General features: G+C 42.1%; 1 protein-coding gene across 5 annotated transcripts in view; it reads left to right on the top strand.

The window, feature by feature from the left end:
* The window catches only part of LOC138954128 (sestrin-1-like), a 170,339-nt gene extending 156,941 nt beyond the window's left edge, over positions 1-13,398 (top strand). For 3 of the 5 annotated variants that reach the window (XM_070326030.1, XM_070326028.1, XM_070326032.1), the window contains 8 exons: positions 194-223; positions 4,635-4,805; positions 5,223-5,405; positions 5,761-5,982; positions 6,389-6,524; positions 6,890-7,130; positions 7,642-7,867; positions 8,569-13,398. In XM_070326030.1, coding sequence (XP_070182131.1) covers positions 194-223; positions 4,635-4,805; positions 5,223-5,405; positions 5,761-5,982; positions 6,389-6,524; positions 6,890-7,130; positions 7,642-7,867; positions 8,569-8,655 — 1,296 coding nt within the window. In that variant the 3' untranslated portion in view covers positions 8,656-13,398. Of the gene's footprint in view, positions 1-193; positions 224-3,953; positions 4,251-4,634; positions 4,806-5,222; positions 5,406-5,760; positions 5,983-6,388; positions 6,525-6,889; positions 7,131-7,641; positions 7,868-8,568 lie in introns of those variants that run through there. The other 2 variants (XM_070326029.1, XM_070326031.1) reach the window with 2 other exon arrangements.
* Positions 13,399-20,777: the final 7,379 nt, after the last annotated feature.

Consider the following 20,777-nt stretch of genomic DNA (forward strand, 5'->3'; position numbering starts at 1 on the left):
GTGCTGACACTTCACCTTTGTTGAGGCTTTTGTTGACAAAAGCAGACAGCCACAGTTAGCCAATTTCTTTTTTCATTTTAGATTATGGGTGTGTTCCAAGTTGTTTTAAAGGATGGTTGATGCGAGAGTGCTGTGCTGAATGTTAAAAAAATCACTTTTATTTCAAACAATTGCTTTGTTTCCTTTGTTACAGATTGATCCAGCAGATACCACCAATGAAGACGTGAGTACACCTGACTTTATTCCAGTGTGTATCATAACATTAAAGCAATTTTCTCTTTCTGTTTAGTGTTTCGAATGACGTTTCTTAAATGGGCTCTGTTTGTAGGATTTGTGCACTGAGTTGCCAACAAAAAAAATTCTTTAGCTGCTGTGTAGAGTCTCAGCAAGAGATTTCTGTGCAGTTAAGGAATTTGATATTCTGACTCAAATCACGTCCGTGCTAGTATGCAGAATCATCTATTGTCAATCTGCACAATGAATTAAAACTTTGAGACGATTGATACTGATAGTCATTGGAATACAGACAGTCGTACATATGACTTAATTTGAAAGCAAAGTGGGTTAGTAACGTATATTCAACTTTCAAGAACAGTGTCCCAAATTGATGGTTGACAGTACCCAATATTGACGGACTGTGTGATGATATCTTCTGCTATGGTCTGTTGAGACAGTGATATCAAAATCGAGACCGAGATTTTGATATCACTGTCTCAACAGACCAATGGCAGAAGATATCATCACACAGTCAGTCAATGTTAGATATATTGCTATTATTCTCTGGACATTTTGTATTTTCTGTAAAGAAATTACAAAAGTATTTGTCTCAGTTTTGGCTGTTCCATATTCCTCCGTCTGATTATTATTTCTTTTTGTTCACTCTTTTCTTGTACTTTTCAGTATTTTAAAATGTCTTTCAGTCCATGATTTAGTTATGTCCCTTCAGCATAAACATTCAATTTATGATATGAATCGAGTTTCTAACTATCATTGTTTTAAACACGATTTTGACTTGGTTTCATAACTTTCAAGGCACTTTTTTGGCAGTCTTTGTCTGCTGAGTTTGGTACCTTGCAGCAGTTTCCTCGATTCATTACCGCAAAATAACAGACATAGGGGTTGTGGACATTTTTCTGTGACAAGTTAAGTAGAGGGGATTGCTATGGAGTATACATACCGGCACGGTTGGCCTAGTGGTAAGGCGACCGCCCCGTGATCTTTTCTGTAGTCTGTATAGTCTACTGTATCTAGATTAAAAAAAATTAGTCTGTGGTCCGACGGTGACCTCTGTCATCGTACTTTGTAGTGACAACAGAGAGTCCTTTGTACTGGATGAACTGGGTTGTGGAGAACCGGTAGACCACAGGTTGTGTACTGAAGCTAGGTTGGCTAGATCATACCCTTTTGCTTCTCAGCTGATGCAATGCTAGGGAAACAGACGGGCCCTGTAGTGTGTGAAAAGGAATCCTTCCTGTTGAGTCGAGTTCAGTTTAGTGTTGGACGTTGAGCGTGTGGTTCTTTGGGAGTGCTTCTGTTGAGCCAAGCCTTGGTTAAAGATTTTACAGTGTGGAAGGCGTACATAAACCGTAGGTATCTTTGAACTGTGTATTGGTGCACGGTTATCTGGTAGGATTGTCTGCCTGCACATTTTAACATCCACTTGTTTTGCTGGCTGTATTATGCTACATGTATGAGAGTAGGTGATCTCTTCTGCTGTCCTGTTTTGAATCAGTTGTTTCATATTTGGAAAGGTCTCTGTGCAAGTCATATTTTGTCTGAATTTCAGTAGAAAAGTAGAAGGAAAAGAAAACGAAAAATAGAAGGAAAGGGAAACGAAAAGAACAAAGGAGAAAATACAAAAGAGAGTAAGAATGGACGAAGACCTGCCAGATAATTTTATAACACGGAGTAGTAAGTGCAACCACAGCACATTCCAGTTTCACATGCACAATGCACAGGAAATTTCATCAAAAAACGAAAAGTCTGGAGGAAGTTTCTGCTCTTTATTGAAAAACGGAAAAATCGTCCCACGATACAGAAAGCCAGGTGTTTCTCTTTGATGTGGTTAGCCTTGCGCCCCTGTCACGATTTCATCTTTCGCCTGTGTACATATTTCCCCCTCGACATATACTCAAGACTGAAATGTTGTTTCCTGGTAAAATTAAGAAGTGAAATTATTTATGGACGAAAAGCATGTCAGTTTCTTGCATGTGAAGAAAATTGGTGGTAAAATTTAATAGATTTCACCCCCAAAATCGAATTCTTCGAAAACGCGTACTAAGTGGTTACGTCCCTTGAGTAAGAAGGAAAACATTTTAGGATGAATCAAATTTCTAAGTTAAATAAAACAAATTGGTTGGACAAATTTGGCCCCATGAATGTAAGGTACACAAGGTCGCTCATCAGTACTACCGAAGGGTGTTTTTTTGTTCAGTGTAGAGTTTATACTAGATCAACGAGGCCGAGAAGCGAAATATCAACACGGCGAAAGATGAAAACGTCACACCGGGCGTCAGTCGATAGAACTTTGCGTGTTTTGCCACGGGTGTCGGCGAGCACTCGCACTTGGAAACCGGGCATGCGCTGGTTCTATTTTTAGCGCTGCAGGCAGCTGGTCGCCTCGGCAAGTCAGCAAACCCCGAGCGGCGCGTGCTACACAGTCGCGCTCTCCATTCTTTCTACCCGGGGTAGGGACTGGGGGGGGGGGGGGGGGGGGGGTTAAGGAGGAAAAAGGTTACACGGGGTGAGAGATTTGAACTGGGAAAATTCCAGGCGCTCTCTTTATTCCCTGTGTCTTTTCAGATGGAAATGAGACAAAGATTGCTCAGCAAAGAAAAAACGATACACAAAGAGAAGAATATTAATATGGCGCTGATTTGTAATATTCAGTCTCTTCATATAGGCCTATGCTAAAGCATATTGGCCACAGAAGAAAATGTCGGTATCTTTTTGAATACAAATGCTGACGTGAAGTATTCCGAGTAGAAAAATAATATGATGTAAGTAAGGTGCTGCAAGATAAATGCTTTGTCCTTAAAAGTGAAATTGAAAGTTGGGGGTCAGTCTTAGTGTGCATCGACACACACACAAAAAAGAGAGAGAAAAAGAGCTTCGATAATAACGGTGAAGATGTAATTTCCTTTTTTTAACTCTTCATTTTCCTGGATTGAGCCATACAATCTTTATGTTGAACCATAAGGCTCTTATCACGACACAAAGTTAATGTTCATTATAACCAGAGGGAGAGATATTTTAAAAACAAAAAAGCGAAAAAGAACGAACATGCCTGCGCGCTGGATGCCGTCAGCGATGAAGATAGATGGGCGGTGAGGTTTTTCCGGGAGTCTCTTCCGTGTACGATGTTATTGATTTTCTCCTGCGTATATCTTTTCCTTTGTGTGTTACCCGCGCGTTTGCTCGACCTGTGACATTTACGTTGCTCTAGGCGAAGACTTCATCAGCACAACCCCCCCCTCCTTTCTGTCGCTAAGCTTTCTCTTTTTTTCTGCGGGTTGGTGGTAATGTGAGCTACCCATTTATTTAGAAAGACAAAAGACATACATGTACATGCCTTGACTTGAGAATGTTCTTACCGTCTAGAGCAACGGTTGGATTAAAAAAATAAAAAAAGCGCTTGTCAGCTTATGTCGCTGTTCTGTTTGTAATTGTCGACCCCGGTGTTTTCTCTCTCTCTCTCTCTCTCTCTCTCTCTCTCTCTCTCTCTCTCTCTCTCTCCCTCTCTCTCCGCGTTCTCCGTCAACCTCGTCATTAGTGATTAACTCACTGAAAAGGGGCATCCCCTTGCCATAAACGTGTATGTCTCACCTGCACGGCAAAACATGTGTGTCACTGCGAGCGAGGTAGAACCGAAAGCAAAGCCAGCAAGCCAAGCTGACCTCAGCACCAGTTTTAGCATAGAGCTGACCGTGTCTCCGTGCAGAGTGCGCGTGCGACAAGCTTGGGCGTGAACCACAGCGAAGATGTTTGTCTGCGTGTGTGTCATAGGGACCGACAGCACCAGCTGTGCTCGCATGATGATATCAGATTGGGCATAAGCCGGTGTGTGTGGGGAGATTATTTAAAAGGACTGGTATTTGAGGGCGACTTGTCATTCAGTTCGATCTGCGCTAGGAGACAGGAGTGTTTTCACAATGTTGGAAACTATGCTTGTGTCACCGTGCGCTTTTGGTGTCAGGAGACATGTAGCTTGTCCCAGGCACTTTCGCTCCCTGGAGGCTCTGTCTCAAAGGGTACTTCAACTTGCTTTTTTGGCTGTTGTAATTTGCTTTGCTGGTAGTGTTAGAGGTACTTATGCACAAGTACAGCAGTGAAAGGCTTAATGGTATGGATGCTCCAGAATTGCAGTTTTTCGGTATGAAATAAATTGGTTTTGAAAAGGGATCATGCACTGCATCAGCATGCTTTTAGTTTTAGGGTGCATTTTAGTGGATTTTCTTATGATGGGGAGAAAAACTGCATATTATGCCTTGTTCTTTTTATAAATTTATTTTTTAATCTACTTTTTATTCTGCCTCCCATTTTTTCACCTGTTGCTTTGAGTAGAACCTACTCTGCTCCTGCTCTTTTCACTTCAGCAGGATTTAAAGAAAAAAATGTCATTCTTATTGTTGCAGAAACAGATGGTGTTTATTGAGTCCTTCCTGCAGAACAACAGACTGGAGAATCTGCACCAGGTGATGGGCTACCATCCCAGGTACCTTGAAGCCTTCGTCAAAACACAGAACTACCTACTGCGAGATGATGGGCCCCTCCCCTTCCCATACAGACACTACATTGCCCTCATGGTCAGTACATCTCTTGCTTTTTTGCTTTTTTATGGGTGTCTTCAGTTTTGGAGATTTTCTTGTTGAAAAAAAGTTTAGGATTTAAAAAAAAACAACTTTTTAGCATGTCGAGTGTTTTATTCTTAGTCTCTTCTGCTTTGTAAAACAAGACCTTTTTCTCCCTATTTTTCTACTATTTTTTGTTTTGTTAGACAGAATGATGGAGTTCTAAAATTATTAGTCGCAACTTTTTTAAATGCCCATAAAAACTACTATGGATGAAATCTTAACTTTCTTTTGTGCTACACAACATGGTTAAGAGCTAGCAATATTGTTCTTACCTTTTTTGCATGCCTCCCCTCCTTTTTTTTCCCCTCCACCAGGCGCTCTTAATTTCTCAAAACTCAGTATGCTAACCAATTGTCTTGATGTCTGCAGGCGGCCGCCAGACACCAGTGTGTGTACCTGGTGCGGCTCCATGCGCAGGAGTTCTTGCTGCAAGGGGGTGACGCTCAGTGGCTGCGAGGCCTGGAGTATGCTCCGCAGAAGTTAAGGAACCTGTGTGAAGTCAACAACATCCTTGCCCACCGGCCGTGGCTGCTCAACAAAAATCACATAGAGGTAGATTTCTTTTGAGCAATTTTATTTGGAGGCATTGTTCATTGTTGGGGCTTGTTTGGGTGTTGATTTTGATTTTCTGGAGGGACGAGGGGGGCTGGGGAGATAAGGTTATTGAGTGTAGTGATTATGGTTTAAAATTAAATGTTCGTATTGTGTTGTTTGAGAAATATGGGGAAAATGTTTTTGTCTTTTAGTTGGAGATGACCCTGGGGGAAAAGGATAAAGAGACATGATATCCTCTGGTTACTTTAAGTTTAACCAAAGTGGCCACCAAAGAAAGCTTTAAAAAGAATTCAATAGCTAACAAATGCACACCTGCAAAGCCATATCTCATCATCTCTTCTTCCATTGGCAGAAACTGACCAGAGGGAATGACACCTGGTCGTTATCAGAGATGATGCAGGCCTTGATCATCATCGCCCACTTCCACTCCCTATGTTCCTTCATCATGGGCTGTGGTCTGGCGCCAGAGATTGACCAGGGGGGCTGCACCACGCGAAACGCATCCTCCAGCGGTGACGACGAGTCAGAGGACTACTCCAGCGATTCATCAGTGGGAGGCGAGATGAACGCCAATGTAAGTGTTGAGAAAGATTATTGGAGGATATGACTCTGTGTGTATGTGTGTGATGAGAGAGAAAGAAAGAGAGAGAGATAGCGAGTTTTCAATAGGAGTATGGTGTGTGTGAGAGGGAGAGAGAGAGCGTTAGATGTGCCTTCTGCAAGTGCTGGAAAGAGAGAGTATGTGTGAGTGTATGCATTCTTTTCATCAAGCAAGTGTAAGCAACAGAGAAAGTCTGTGTGACTGTGCATTTCTTTATATGATCACATCTCAACAAAGATTATCACTTGGTTTCTTTATATGATCACATCTCAACAAAGATTATCACTTGGTTTCTTTATATGATCACATCTCAACAAAGATTATCACTTGGTTTCTTTATATGATCACATCTCAACAAAGATTATCACTTGGTTTCTAGCAGGTGCTGGAAGAAGACAGTCTGGAGTCTCTGATGCAGAGGATGAAGGAGTTGACGGAAAGCACACACGAGGAGGAGCCGACTCAAGAAGAACTCCTCAAACGCTTTGAGCTGGTGGAGAATCAGAGCTCAGAAAGTAAGTACACACGGAAGATACCGCTTTTCTTGAGTTTCATTTCTCCCTTGATTGATTTTCAATGATTGGTTTGAGTGAAAGTTGGTGTAAGTTTAACCTTTATGAATGAGTTGTTTTTTGTCAGTTTAGGCATGTTTTGAAAAGAGGTTTAATTTTATAATGTTCTCTCTCAAGGAAATCAAACTGTTGAAAAACAATGTTGACAGAAAACTTCAAGATGTACATTTATGGAGTGTTTGTGGTTAAACCTTACAACGCTATCTTGTTCTTTTTGCAAAGGCAAGTCAGTAGATATGTCTAGAGCAGTTAATTTAAAGTGTTCGATAGATTTGTTGTAACAAACTTTACTTTTTTTGTGTGTGCAGTATCCGTGCCAACCAAAGAAAAGACATCGAAGAAAGAGGAAGTGTTACGTTTTGTCACCAACTCGGACTTCACCTACAATGACTTTGCCAAGCGAGCGCCAGGTCTGGATATCCCCACCTTCAGAATACAGGACTACTCCTGGGAGGACCATGCGTTCTCACTGGCCAACCGTCTCTACAGCGACATCGGCAACCTCCTTGACGACAGATTCAACATCGCCTTCAACCTGACCTACTACACGTAAGTTGATTTGACTGTGTGTTTGTTGTGGTTGGATGTGTTGTGAGTGTGGATGATGCAGGAGAGGGGTGTTATTGTAGGGTTGGGGGGGGGGGGGGGGGGTGGAGATGAATGTTATGTGGTAAAAAGAGAGAACCGTGTTGTATCTGATTCAACAATACGAAATTCTGTTTTGATGTTTCTTACTACACGTAAGTTGATTTGACTGTGTTTGGTTGTGGTTGGACGTGTTGTGAGGGTTGACTGTGTGTTTGGTTGTGGTTGGACGTGTTGTGAGTGTGGATGATGCAGGAGGAGGGTGTTATTGCAAGAAGGGTGTGGTGGCAGAGGAAACATTAGAAGTGGTAAAACAAGACAAGTGTGTTGTGTCTCTCTGATTCAAGATACAAAATTCTGTTGAGTAAAGTCACAAATCTTTTCATGTAAGCACAAATTGTCAGAATTCTTTATCAAAAATCATTTTGAATGATGCAAGCACGCCTTGTAATGAGCTAACTTTTCTTTTTTACAGTATGGGCGACATCCGGTCAGTCGACACGTCAGCGTTCAGACAAGCCATCTGGTATTACATCCATTGTATGTACGGCATCCGACACGACGACTACGATTACGCCCAGGTCAATCAGCTGTTGGAGCGCAACCTCAAGACCTACATCAAGACGGTCTGCTGCTTCCCCGAAAGAATCACAAAGAAGGATTACGAGGGAGTCATGAAAGGATTTAAACACTCCGAAAAGGTGAGCTTGCGTTATGTGATGCGCTGTGTGATTGTGTCGAAAACTTCCTGTGTGTGAGCCAAGTATGTTAGGCAGTGCTATTTTAAGAGTTGGGACGGCAAGGAGTTACTGAATTGTAAAGTTATACCGCAAGCAAAAGTCGGGTGAAAAAAAAAGAGTGGAAAAAAGAAAAAGGTTTAGAAACAGAAAAGGAATGTAGAACACATACTCTTTCTTTTACAAATGACTGTCTCAAATAAACGTCTTTGCTTTATAGCGAACGACAAGAAGAAGAAACTTCGGTGCTTTATCGTCACCATGTCAATGTCGGTCTGTAGGTCTTAAAATTCTGTGCTTTGACGTTGCCATTTGAATGTAAGTCTGTAGGTCTTAAAATTCTGTGCTTTGACGTTGCCATTTGAATGTAAGTCTGTAGGTCTTACAATTCTGTGCTTTGACGTTACCATTTGAATGTAAGTCTGTAGGTCTTAAACTTCGGTGCTTTATCGTCACCATATGAATGTCAGTCTGTAGGTCTTAAAATTCTGTGCTTTGTCGTTGCCATATGAATTATTGAATGTCGTCTGTAGGTCTTAAAATTCAGTGGTCTATCGTCACCATCTGAGTGTCAGTCCTGAAGTATAACCATGTCAGAAAACTTCTATATCTCTGTTGCTTGAGGAATGTCATTCTAATGTCCCCCCCTGTGTGCTGTGTTCCAGGTGCACGTCAACATGATGATAACAGAGGCGCGGATGCAAGCAGAGTTGCTGTACGCTCTGCGAGCCGTCAACCATTACATGACATAGTACAATGACATGGTACCTGTTCACACCGGTGATGCTGCTTTCATTTCTACGACTACCACCACCAAGCAAGCGTCCTGTACCAAACATGCTCATGGAAACTGGTGATGTTATTGTTTCACCAAGACATGGACTTTTCTTTTTGAAGACGGAAGAGGATACTGACATACTCTGTGCACTCACTTTGTATCCGTGAGTATGCCAGGTTCGTGGGCTTCGGTCGACGAGGAGGAGATCTTTTTTATTCCATTACGGAATGGTGATGAGACTAGTTTGGCTGTGCATGACATTCTCAAACTTGGTGCTGATAACAGAGATCTTGGAAAAGTGACACGCGACAGGCTGAGAAGCCTTTTTGTTCCTTTTCTTTTCTTTTTTTTTTTTGAGCTGAAAAGTACCCATGATGCTGTGCAGCTGGGTTGAGATTAATTTTGTTGAGGACAGCAGATGGGGTGGCGGGGCTGACTTTGAGCCGTTGAAACTGCCTCTCACAACTCCTTACTCCTTGCCACAGACTGATGAAGTGACGGTTTGGTGTATGACGGTGCATCAAGCAGACGGGCAGGCATTCTGTGATAAACTCTTTCATTCGCTGTCCACTTTCGGCCTCTCGCGAGACCAGAAAGGATGGGGCAAGTGAATTGTGTGTGTAATTTGCGGGAACTTAGCCTTTCGTTTTTACATCGTCATTGACTTCTACCATCAGTGAGAGAGGGTGAGAGAGAAAGAAGAAAGAAAGGAAGTAAGTTTGTGAAGGGGGAAAGGCACAGAGCCCACATTGGGAGGTTGATGGATTTGAGAGCGAGATGAAAACGGGTTTCATTTTTTTTACCATTGTTTCATCATGATGTGTAATGTTTGTGTTGTGAATGTGTGATTGTTGCTGCCTGAGGTTGAGACGCTGAAAGTGCGAGCTTGCGTGTTTGAGGGATGTGATGAACGGGCGCTGTGAAACGGAAAACTGACATCTCCACAAAGCAAGACTGGGTCTGAGAGAAGCGAATAGGTTTGTGTGCGTGTGAGACGAAACTGTAAAGTCGGAGCCACGCTCGCTGTATGCTTCAGTTGTGGTGCCCAGAGTCTTTCAAGTGGGGCGGTGCTATCAATAACAAAAAGACTTTAAACAACTTGCTTGAAAAAGCGTGTTGGTGAGATTGTTGTATATTTGCTATTTTAATATTAATAACCATCCCCCGAGACACCATCTTTGTATGGAACTGTCCTCCGAAGAAAGAAGAGAACGTAAAAAGTTGCGTTTCATTGACCATCCCCCATGCACTTTTACCCCCATGTTTTTAACCCATATCAGACTGATATTTCGTGGATTTGACATTTTTACAGTTCCAAAGTGTGGGCCTTGTGTTGGTTTTTGTTTGGTTTTTAGCAGTGCTTGGCCAAGCATTCCATTGTGTTGATGCTTCAAATACAAGGTTGAAAGTGATTTGTCTGGCTGGTCGCTTCAGACCACTGGAACTTCAACTTTACTAGTCTGTCTGTGAAAAGATGAAGATGGGAGAATCGTGCGAGTAGAGAATAGTGAACGATAGCGTACTCTAGTTTACTACTGGGTTGGTTGCTTAATGCCAGTCAATTTTTAAGGCTGTACAGTTCAGTGCTATTTTCCCAAAGGTAGTCCCAATATATGCCTGATGCCCGGTATAGTTATTCACACAATCTATACATGACTTGCTTGCAGGATATATAACAAATTGGGCTTGGTAACATAAAAACGCACATGTATCTGTTTTTATGTACTTTACGATTCTGTTTCAATTGTATGAAACGTGGTATATCCATGTTGGATTGAGTAAAGCAGTTCCTCACTCATTGTAGTGCTGTTTGTCACTATCAGCATTAATTGGAAACACCTCAGTTTTTCATCAAGCATCTTTCCCCCCCCCCCCCCCCCCCCCCCCCCCCCCCCAACATTGGGGTTTTGACTAAGAGGCATGAGGCTTCCACCCAGTAATAGCCAATTTTACGATAATCACATTCAAGGTGTCAAAACTGAACAGATCAGCCTTCAATGTACTCATTGAAAAGACAATCCCGATATGCATTTATTACTTATGAGATAAAGCTGAACATTTTATGTCATTGAATGTTTTTCTTGCATGTTTATCCTGTATCGTTTGTGTTTCATAATCTAAAACTTCTAGCATCTCGCTTTTGTCTTTAAATAATGGGCTTGTAATGTCTAAGCGAAGAGCAAATGCATCTTGTAGATCAAAAAGCATTTCATCGATCAAGGTGTGCTTTTTGGCATTAATCCATTTCTGTCTTTTAGTTTGCCAAATTTTGTCTCTGCAAGTGCTTTCAGATTTAGGCAGATGCTGTCATACAGTGCGATGATGATATAAGAAAATCCGGTGGGTTTTTCTTTCTTCATATATATGCATACATTGGTTGAGAGTGTCATAGTCCTGAACTGATTTTTATGCTTTGCTTTTGTCTATGGTTTACCCTCATCAATATCAGAAGAATTTTGAATTAAGCCAGCACATCACGCAACAAAAGCAAAAAAGCATTGCATGCTTCTTGGAGCAATTCGTTTCGATTTTCGTGGAAGAAATAGTTGTGAAAAGAAAAAGGAAAGCTTTGTGCAGGACAAATTTGTTTTGATGAACTGTATTTGATTCGTTCCACACAGCGTATTTTCCTTGTTTTAAATTTTTTTTATTTTTATTGTTTTAAATGTTTTGTCGGAATGTAAACCGTCTAATATAAATTGCCTGAACCAACTGAAGACTCTTATTTTCTTCTGCTAACCCCTATTTCGAGTAGGAAATAAGAGACAACCTTCAGTGTTGGAATTCCATGTACATGTACTTAAATAACGCCATCTTGTAAATTACCAACAACGGAAGACAGAGAGAATTGCAATGCTGTAAATTGAACAAATTTATATGAGGCATATTTAAGTTAAAAGTCAGTAATGGTCAGTTTGTGTAGTTTTTGGTACCGTACTTAATGCTACAAACAAGTCGTGGGGAGAGAACTGGCTGAGATGAAGCAAAATCAAACTACACCTTTTCTCCATCCGCACCTGAAGTTTAACTTCTTCTGTGCAACTATTTTGTTGTGCTCTGTAACGCAAACTTTTTGACCAGTATTGAGAGTCGAGGACTGAAGGGGAGGCTTGATGATAACATACAATGTGCAATGCCGTGTAAATATTTTTAATAACATCAGAAATCTGTGTGCAAAATCGTTTTGTTAAAAATAATCAAGTCAGTGCGAGAAAGAGTGAGAATGTGTGATCTTTTCCACCGCGTTCAATCCAATATTCTAAGGTGATTGTAATGTAACAACATCGACTTAAAGCTTAAATGTGATAACTTTTATCAAGGCGAGTTTTGCATGATTCATCTTGATACATTGTGCCACGGTGTCCTGGTGGGTGGATTTTTGTTTGTTCTTGTTTTTACAAATTAAAACATGGAAGACAATGAACGATTGTGATCACAAGTGTGTGAGAGAGGAATTGAGAAGATCCATCTTCTTTTACAATGCAGGCAGTTTGGTAGTGTTACTGAATCGGTATGCAAGCCTTGTAACCTTACGTTGTTCATTTGTCAAGAACCAGTGGGTAGCTTAAAGCTGTCGGGAAAAGAACAAAATGTCAAGAATGCCTGTCATTTCTGGTGGTCTTGGCAGGAAAACTGTGGGAATAATGACAACGTTTTCAGAGAAAGTAGGAACGCGAGAAGAAATGGCAATTAAAACCAATAACAAGTGATACAAGTAGTTTGCATAATGTCATGGCATAGGTCTGTGTGATTGTTCTTGCTCTGTTGCCTAAAGAAGTTATCACTGTTAAGATTTAAAGAAAATGTCGATGTAACAAAATATGACAAATGAAATGGCATTAGCTGTTGTCAACTTTTTTTTCTTGGTTTGATTGTAGTTTACTTTGTGGTAGGTAGGTGGTAAGTACATTTCAGTGAAATTACACCCAGGGCTAAGATCTGGACTTTGTTAAATCCTGGATTTCGTTGGTTTCAAAATTTTGTGAGTGGTGATGTGACTTTTGAAATACCATTTGAAAGCTGTTGTGCTTCAATTGTTACTGTAATGTAATGTACATGTACCAGGTTTCAATCGAAGCTTGTATAGTTTGTGTGTTTTTAAACTGATTGTTTAAGAACCCAAATGTCAATTTGTCTTTCAGTTGATGTATGCTTGACAGTTGTCATATATATGTGAAAAATGAGTGGTGGTGAACAGTGCATGTGTGTATGCTGTATGTAATGTGTAAATGTATGCAGCGCTTGGGTGTCTGATTGGGCGGCAGCTCTTTTTTTGTGTGTGGTGTGCTTTGCAAATCATAAATACATGCATGAACCATGCTACAGCAACTTCAGGTTATCATGAACTTTTTCTTTTTGTTGGACGATATTATTTATTTATTTATTCAAATCTTTTTTTGGGAAGGAAAATGGGAATTTAGGAGACATTATTATTCTATCGAAAACAGTTTCCATGCGAAGAAACTTTTTGTGGGTACGTGTTGTAACTTGTGAAACAAAAATTGTACTGGGATGATATTATCTTGTACAGGACAAAACCGCTGGGTTATTTGCATCTGTGCAGACACCTTTTTTTCTCCCTTTTGTGGGTAATATCCATATTGTATTTTCTGCAGTACGGTCATTGTTCACCATTGTGTATTTTTATGTCATTTGCAGTAAGCATGTTTTTGTACGTTTGTGATAATGAGCGCTTGAAATAAAACGATGAAATGAATTACTGCATTACGTTGTATATTCGTCTTGTCTCTAGCTCTCTCTCTCTCTCTCTCTCTCTCTCTCTCTCTCTCTCTCTCTCTCTCTCTCTCTCTCTCTCTCTCTCTCTCTCTCTCTCTCTCTCTCGTGTGTGTGTGTGTGTGTGTGTGTGTGTGTGTGTGTGTGTGTGTGTGTGTGGCCAACGAACAAACAACGCACACATTTCATGAAGTATATACATACACAGAAGATGTTAAATGCCGAGATCAATCACAAAAATTAGCATTTTAAAAACAACCATTGAACTCTTTCTTTCTTTCTTTATTTGGTGTTTAACGTCGTTTTCAACCACAAGGTTATATCGCGACGGACCATTGAACCAGACAAAGCCAATAAACTCTATTCTGTTGAAACATGTTGCATAAAGCTTTGGCTACAATGTCGCGATATTCTTTTGCAACATTTCAGCTTTAGTACACTCATGTCTGACGTTTCTTGCATCTTCCACCGGGACTTCAAAGGCCAGCGGTCTGCATGACGTCATGAGGCACCATACGTCATCGTCACTATTGACGTCATATTCATTCTGCACCAGAGACAGGATCACGCACCAGAGAGAGAAAGAAAAGAGAGTTAGAGAGAAACAGAGAGAGAGAGAGAGAGAGTGTATGTGTGTGTGTGTGTGTGTGTGTGTGTGTATACATGTCAGTGCGCGAGGGTGTTTTCCGCTTTTTGTTTGTGAATGTGCACGTGCGTGCGTGTGTGACCCTGTCGGTGTTTGTGTGTGTGTGTGTGCGCGTGGGTGTGTGAAATCCCTGATAAGCGTTTTATCACTGATATCATGTAACACCTACGCGTATAGGCTACTTGGAAGTGAATTACTTGTACACCAATTCAACCCACACTATGATGCACCAAGAAAAGACATAATCGCAAATTGTTCTGAACCTGTAGTTACAGATAAGACAGGAATGTGTAAAGAAGTATACTTTGCACGGAATGCCTTTCTTGATTCTCTGTATTCTGGGTCATTTGATGGGTCATTTGAAACTGAATAATCGGAGTTAGGGCAGCGTTCAAACACAATGTTTGTCACTTAATGACCCGAGGAATGCGTGTGTGTGATTGTCTACGGACTCTTACTTTCGAGAACAAGTTAGGATTCAATGATTTATAGTTACGACTAAGAACACTGGCTGTTGTGTTGCTGCAACAAAGAAACATAGCTTCAAATCATAGAAATGTATAATGCGTTAGTGAGCATGTCATTACTCGTTAAAAAAAAAATAAAGCGTTGCATGACGACGCTAGTCAAAAAGGAAACACAGGCAATAAAAAACAAAAGACAATAAACAGAATAAAGAAAGAAAAACAGACGCAGAAAAGAAACAAAACACAATAATAATACTTTTAAAAAACACACACACACACACACACACACTCGTGGTTATCATCCAAAGTTGAAAAGGGAAAATTGAAGGTTAGTTTCGCATACAGCACAATTCGAAAACCCCAAAACAGGATGAGTAACATAATCACGGAATTCAGATCAAACACATTTCAGAGAGCGATTAGAACGTACGCAGTTTGTACCTTACACTGGGTAGTTTTCCAGCTGTCCTTGTACGGTCGGGGAAAATAGTTTTTTTTTTCTTTCTTTTTCTTTGGGTGTATGACTCATTTAGGATATGGTCATTCAGTGGTGATCAACAGGAAGAATTTACTGTACAGTAAGCTTATTGAAAGCAGACGGAGAAGACTTTTTTTGTTTAAAATAAAAATAACTGATTTGTTATAATTTTTTTGATGCAGTATCGGATGTACGCTTTACATCCGATACTGCATCAAAAAAATTATAACAAATTATTTTTATTTTAAACACAAAAAAAAGTCTTCTCCGTACGCTTCCTGAGCGATCGAGAAGAAGAAGAAGAAGGATGTACGCTTTAGGGTCGGAGTTTTAACTGAAACAAAAGAAACACAATACAAAAATGGAATGAAAGAAGAAGAAAACAAGTCGCGTAAGGCAAAAATACATTTAGTCAAGCTCAGTCGAACTCACAGAATGAAACTGAACGCATTGCATTTTTTCCGCAAGACCGTACACTCGTAGCATCGTCTGTCCACCGCTCTCGTGGCAAAGGCAGTGAAATTAACAATCCCGAAAAGCGCGGTATATACGTCGCGGTTGCGCTGAGGAGGATAGCACGCTTTTCTACATCTCTATTCTTTTTAACTTTCTGAACGTGTTTTTAATCCAAACATATCATATATCTATATGTTTTTGGAATCAGGAACGGACAAAGAATAAGATGAAATTGTTTTTAAATCGATTTCGGAAATTTAATTTTAATCATAATTTTTATATTTTTAATTTTCAGAGCTTGTTTTTAATCCGAATATAACATATTTATATGTTTTTGGAATCAGAAAATGATGAAAAATAAGATAAACGTAATTTTGGATCGTTTTATAAAACAATTATTTTAATTACAATTTTCAGATTTTTAATGACCAAAGTCATTAATTAATTTTTAAGCCTCCAATCTGAAATGCAATGCCAAAGTCCTGCCTTCGTCGAAGATTGCTTGGCCAAAATTTCAATCAACTTGATTGAAAAATGAGGGTGTGACAGTGCCGCCTCAACTTTTACAAAATGCCGGATATGACGTCATCAAAGACATTTATCGAAAAAATGGACAAAAAATGTCTCGAGATACCATACTCAGGATCTCTCATGTCAAGTTTCATAAAGATCGGTCCAGTAGTTTTCTCTGAATCGCTCTACACACACACACACACACACACACACACACACACACACACACACACACATACACCACGACCCTCGTCTCGATTCCCCCCTCTACGTTAAAACATTTAGTCAAAACTTGACTAAATGTAAAAACGAAAAACGACGCTTTTATGAGAATCGACCATCTGTCGTCGCCTGGCGCATTCCTGGTTAGTGACAAAGGCTAGATCGGAAAACCCAGAGGTATTTTTCCGTGTGACTTATACCAGTCTGTCATTGGAGAGCACAGGAGTTTGTACAATGAAATCCCCTTTTTAAAACCCACATAAATCTGAGAAAATAATATGGCTTTGAAAGGGAGAGAGTCTTGAAATGGAGGTGATTTTACAGAGGTTGTGAACAGAGAATCTCAGAAAAAGTAAGGTCTGACAAAAAGGGGAGTCCACTGACTGGCACTGATCGGTTCGCCGCTTTCAAATACTGCCAAACTCTAACTGTGGAGTGCGATACAGAGGAACCCCCCTTGTAATACCGCCAAACTCTAACTGTTGAGTGCGATACAGAGGAACCCCCCTTGTAATACCGCCAAACTCTAACTGTTGAGTGCGATACAGAGGAACCCCCCATGTAATACCGCCAAACTCTAACTGTTGAGTGCGATACAGAGTAACCCCCCTTGTAATACCGCCAAACTCTAACTGTTGAGTGCGATACAGAGGAACCCCCCTTGTAATACCGCCAAACTCTAACTGTAGAGTGCGATACAGAGTAACCCCCCTTGTAATACCGCCAAACTCTAACTGTTGAGTGCGATACAGAGGAACCCCCCTTGTAATACCGCCAAGCTCTAACTGTAGAGTGCGATACAGAGGAACCCCCCTTGTAATACCGCCAAACTCTAACTGGAGAGTGCGATACAGAGGAACCCCCCTTGTAATACTGCCAAACTCTAACTGTAGAGTGCGATACAGAGGAACCCCCCTTGTAATACCGCCAAGCTCTAACTGTAGAGTGCGATACAGAGGGGCCCCTTGTAATACCGCCAAGCTCTAACTGTAGAGTGCGATACAGAGGAACCCCCCTTGTAATACCGCCAAACTCTAACTGTAGAGTGCGATACAGAGGAACCCCCCTTGTAATACCGCCAAACTCTAACTGTAGAGTGCGATACAGAGGAACCCCCCTTGTAATACCGCCAAACTCTAACTGTAGAGTGCGATACAGAGGAACCCCCCTTGTAATACCGCCAAGCTCTAACTGTAGAGTGCGATACAGAGGAACCCCCCTTGTAATACCGCCAAACTCTAACTGTAGAGTGCGATACAGAGGAACCCCCCTTGTAATACCGCCAAACTCTAACTGTAGAATGCGATACAGAGGAACCCCCCTTGTAATACCGCCAAACTCTAACGGTAGAGTGCGATACAGAGGAACCCCCCTTGTAATACCGCCAAGCTCTAACTGTAGAGTGCGATACAGAGGAACCCCCCTTGTAATACCGCCAAACTCTAACTGTAGAGTGCGATACAGAGGAACCCCCCTTGTAATACCGCCAAACTCTAACTGTAGAGTGCGATACAGAGGGGGCCCCCTTGTAATACCGCCAAACTCTAACTGTATAGTGCGATACAGAGGGGCCCCCCTTGTAATACCGCCAAACTCTAACTGTGGAGTGCGATACAGAGGAACCCCCCTTGTAATACCGCCAAGCTCTAACTGTAGAGTGCGATACAGAGGAACCCCCCTTGTAATACCGCCAAGCTCTAACTGTAGAGTGCGATACAGAGGAACCCCCCTTGTAATACCGCCAAGCTCTAACTGTAGAGTGCGATACAGAGGAACCCCCCTTGTAATACCGCCAAACTCTAACTGTAGAGTGCGATACAGAGGAACCCCCCTTGTCTCGAGATACCATACTCAGGATCTATCATGTCAAATTTCATAAAGATCGGTCCAGTAGTTTTCTCAGAATCGCTCCACACACACACACACACACACACACACACACACACACACACACACACACACACACACACACACACATACATGACTAAATGTAAAAACGACGCTTTTATGAGAATCGACCATCTGTCGTCGCCTGGCGCATACCTGGTTAGTGACAAAGGCTAGATCGGAAAACCCAGAGGTATTTTTCCGTGTGACTTATACCAGTCTGTCATTGGAGAGCACAGGAGTTTGTACAATGAAATCCCCTTTTTAAAACCCACATAAATCTGAGAAAATAATATGGCGTTGAAAGGGAGAGAGTCTTGAAATGGAGGTGATTTTACAGAGGTTGTGAACAGAGAATCTCAGAAAAAGTAAGGTCTGACAAAAAGGGGAGTCCACTGACTGGCACTGATCGGTTCGCCGCTTTCAAATACTGCCAAACTCTAACTGTAGACTGAGTGCGATACAGAGGAACCCCCCTTGTAATACCGCCAAGCTCTAACTGTAGAGTGCGATACAGAGGAACCCCCCTTGTAATACCGCCAAACTCTAACTGTTGAGTGCGATACAGAGGAACCCCCCTTGTAATACCGCCAAACTCTAACTGTTGAGTGCGATACAGAGGAACCCCCCTTGTAATACCGCCAAACTCTAACTGTTGAGTGCGATACAGAGGAACCCCCCTTGTAATACCGCCAAACTCTAACTGTTGAGTGCGATACAGAGGAACCCCCCTTGTAATACCGCCAAACTCTAACTGTTGAGTGCGATACAGAGGAACCCCCCTTGTAATACCGCCAAACTCTAACTGTAGAGTGCGATACAGAGGAACCCCCCTTGTGATACCGCCAAGCTCTAACTGTAGAGTGCGATACAGAGGAACCCCCCTTGTAATACCGCCAAGCTCTAACTGTAGAGTGCGACACAGAGGAACCCCCCTTGTAATACCGCCAAGCTCTAACTGTAGAGTGCGATACAGAGGAACCCCACTTGTAATACCGCCAAGCTCTAACTGTAGAGTGCGATACAGAGGAACCCCCCTTGTAATACCGCCAAACTCTAACTGTAGAGTGCGATACAGAGAAACCCCCCTTGTAATACCGCCAAGCTCTAACTGTAGAGTGCGACACAGAGGAACCCCCCTTGTAATACCGCCAAGCTCTAACTGGAGAGTGCGATACAGAGGAACCCCCCTTGTAATACCGCCAAACTCTAACTGTAGAGTGCGATACAGAGGAACCCCCCTTGTAATACCGCCAAGCTCTAACTGTAGAGTGCGATACAGAGGAACCCCCCTTGTAATACCGCCAAACTCTAACTGTAGAGTGCGATACAGAGGAACCCCCCTTGTAATACCGCCAAGCTCTAACTGTAGAGTGCGATACAGAGGAACCCCCCTTGTAATACCGCCAAGCTCTAACTGTAGAGTGCGATACAGAGGAACCCCCCTTGTAATACCGCCAAACTCTAACTGTAGAGTGCGATACAGAGGAACCCCCTTGTAATACCGCCAAACTCTAACTGTAGAGTGCGATACAGAGGAACCCCCCTTGTAATACCGCCAAGCTCTAACTGTAGAGTGCGATACAGAGGAACCCCCCTTGTAATACCGCCAAGCTCTAACTGTAGAGTGCGATACAGAGGAACCCCCCCTTGTAATACCGCCAAACTCTAACTGTAGAGTGCGATACAGAGGAACCCCTCTTGTAATACTGCCAAGCTCTAACTGTAGAGTGCGATACAGAGGAACCCCTCTTGTAATACCGCCAAACTCTAACTGTAGAGTGCGATACAGAGGAACCCCCCTTGTAATACTGCCAAGCTCTAACTGTGGAGTGCGATACAGAGGAACCCCCCTTGTAATACCGCCAAGCTCTAACTGTAGAGTGCGATACAGAGGAACCCCCCTTGTAATACCGCCAAACTCTAACTGTAGAGTGCGATACAGAGGAACCCCCCTTGTAATACCGCCAAACTCTAACTGTAGAGTGCGATACAGAGGAACCCCCCTTGTAATACCGCCAAACTCTAACTGTGGAGTGCGATACAGAGGAACCCCCCTTGTAATACCGCCAAGCTCTAACTGTAGAGTGCGATACAGAGGGGCCCCTTGTAATACCGCCAAACTCTAACTGTAGAGTGCGATACAGAGGAACCCCCCTTGTAATACCGCCAAACTCTAACTGTAGAGTGCGATACAGAGGAACCCCCCTTGTAATATCGCCAAACTCTAACTGTAGAGTGCGATACAGAGGGGCCCCCCTTGTAATACCGCCAAGCTCTAACTGTAGAGTGCGATACAGAGGAACCCCTCTTGTAATACCGCCAAGCTCTAACTGTAGAGTGCGATACAGAGGAACCCCCCTTGTAATACCGCCAAGCTCTAACTGTAGAGTGCGATACAGAGGAATCCCTCTTGTAATACCGCCAAACTCTAACTGTAGAGTGCGATACAGAGGAACCCCTCTTGTAATACCGCCAAACTCTAACTGTAGAGTGCGATACAGAGGAACCCCCCTTGTAATACCGCCAAACTCTAACTGTAGAGTGCGATACAGAGGAACCCCCCTTGTAATACCGCCAAACTCTAACTGTAGAGTGCGATACAGAGGAACCCCCCTTGTAATACCGCCAAGCTCTAACTGTAGAGTGCGATACAGAGGAACCCCCCTTGTAATACCGCCAAACTCTAACTG

This window comes from Littorina saxatilis, unplaced genomic scaffold (assembly GCF_037325665.1).
Source record: "Littorina saxatilis isolate snail1 unplaced genomic scaffold, US_GU_Lsax_2.0 SUPER_4_unloc_1, whole genome shotgun sequence".
Lineage (NCBI taxonomy): Eukaryota > Metazoa > Mollusca > Gastropoda > Littorinimorpha > Littorinidae > Littorina > Littorina saxatilis.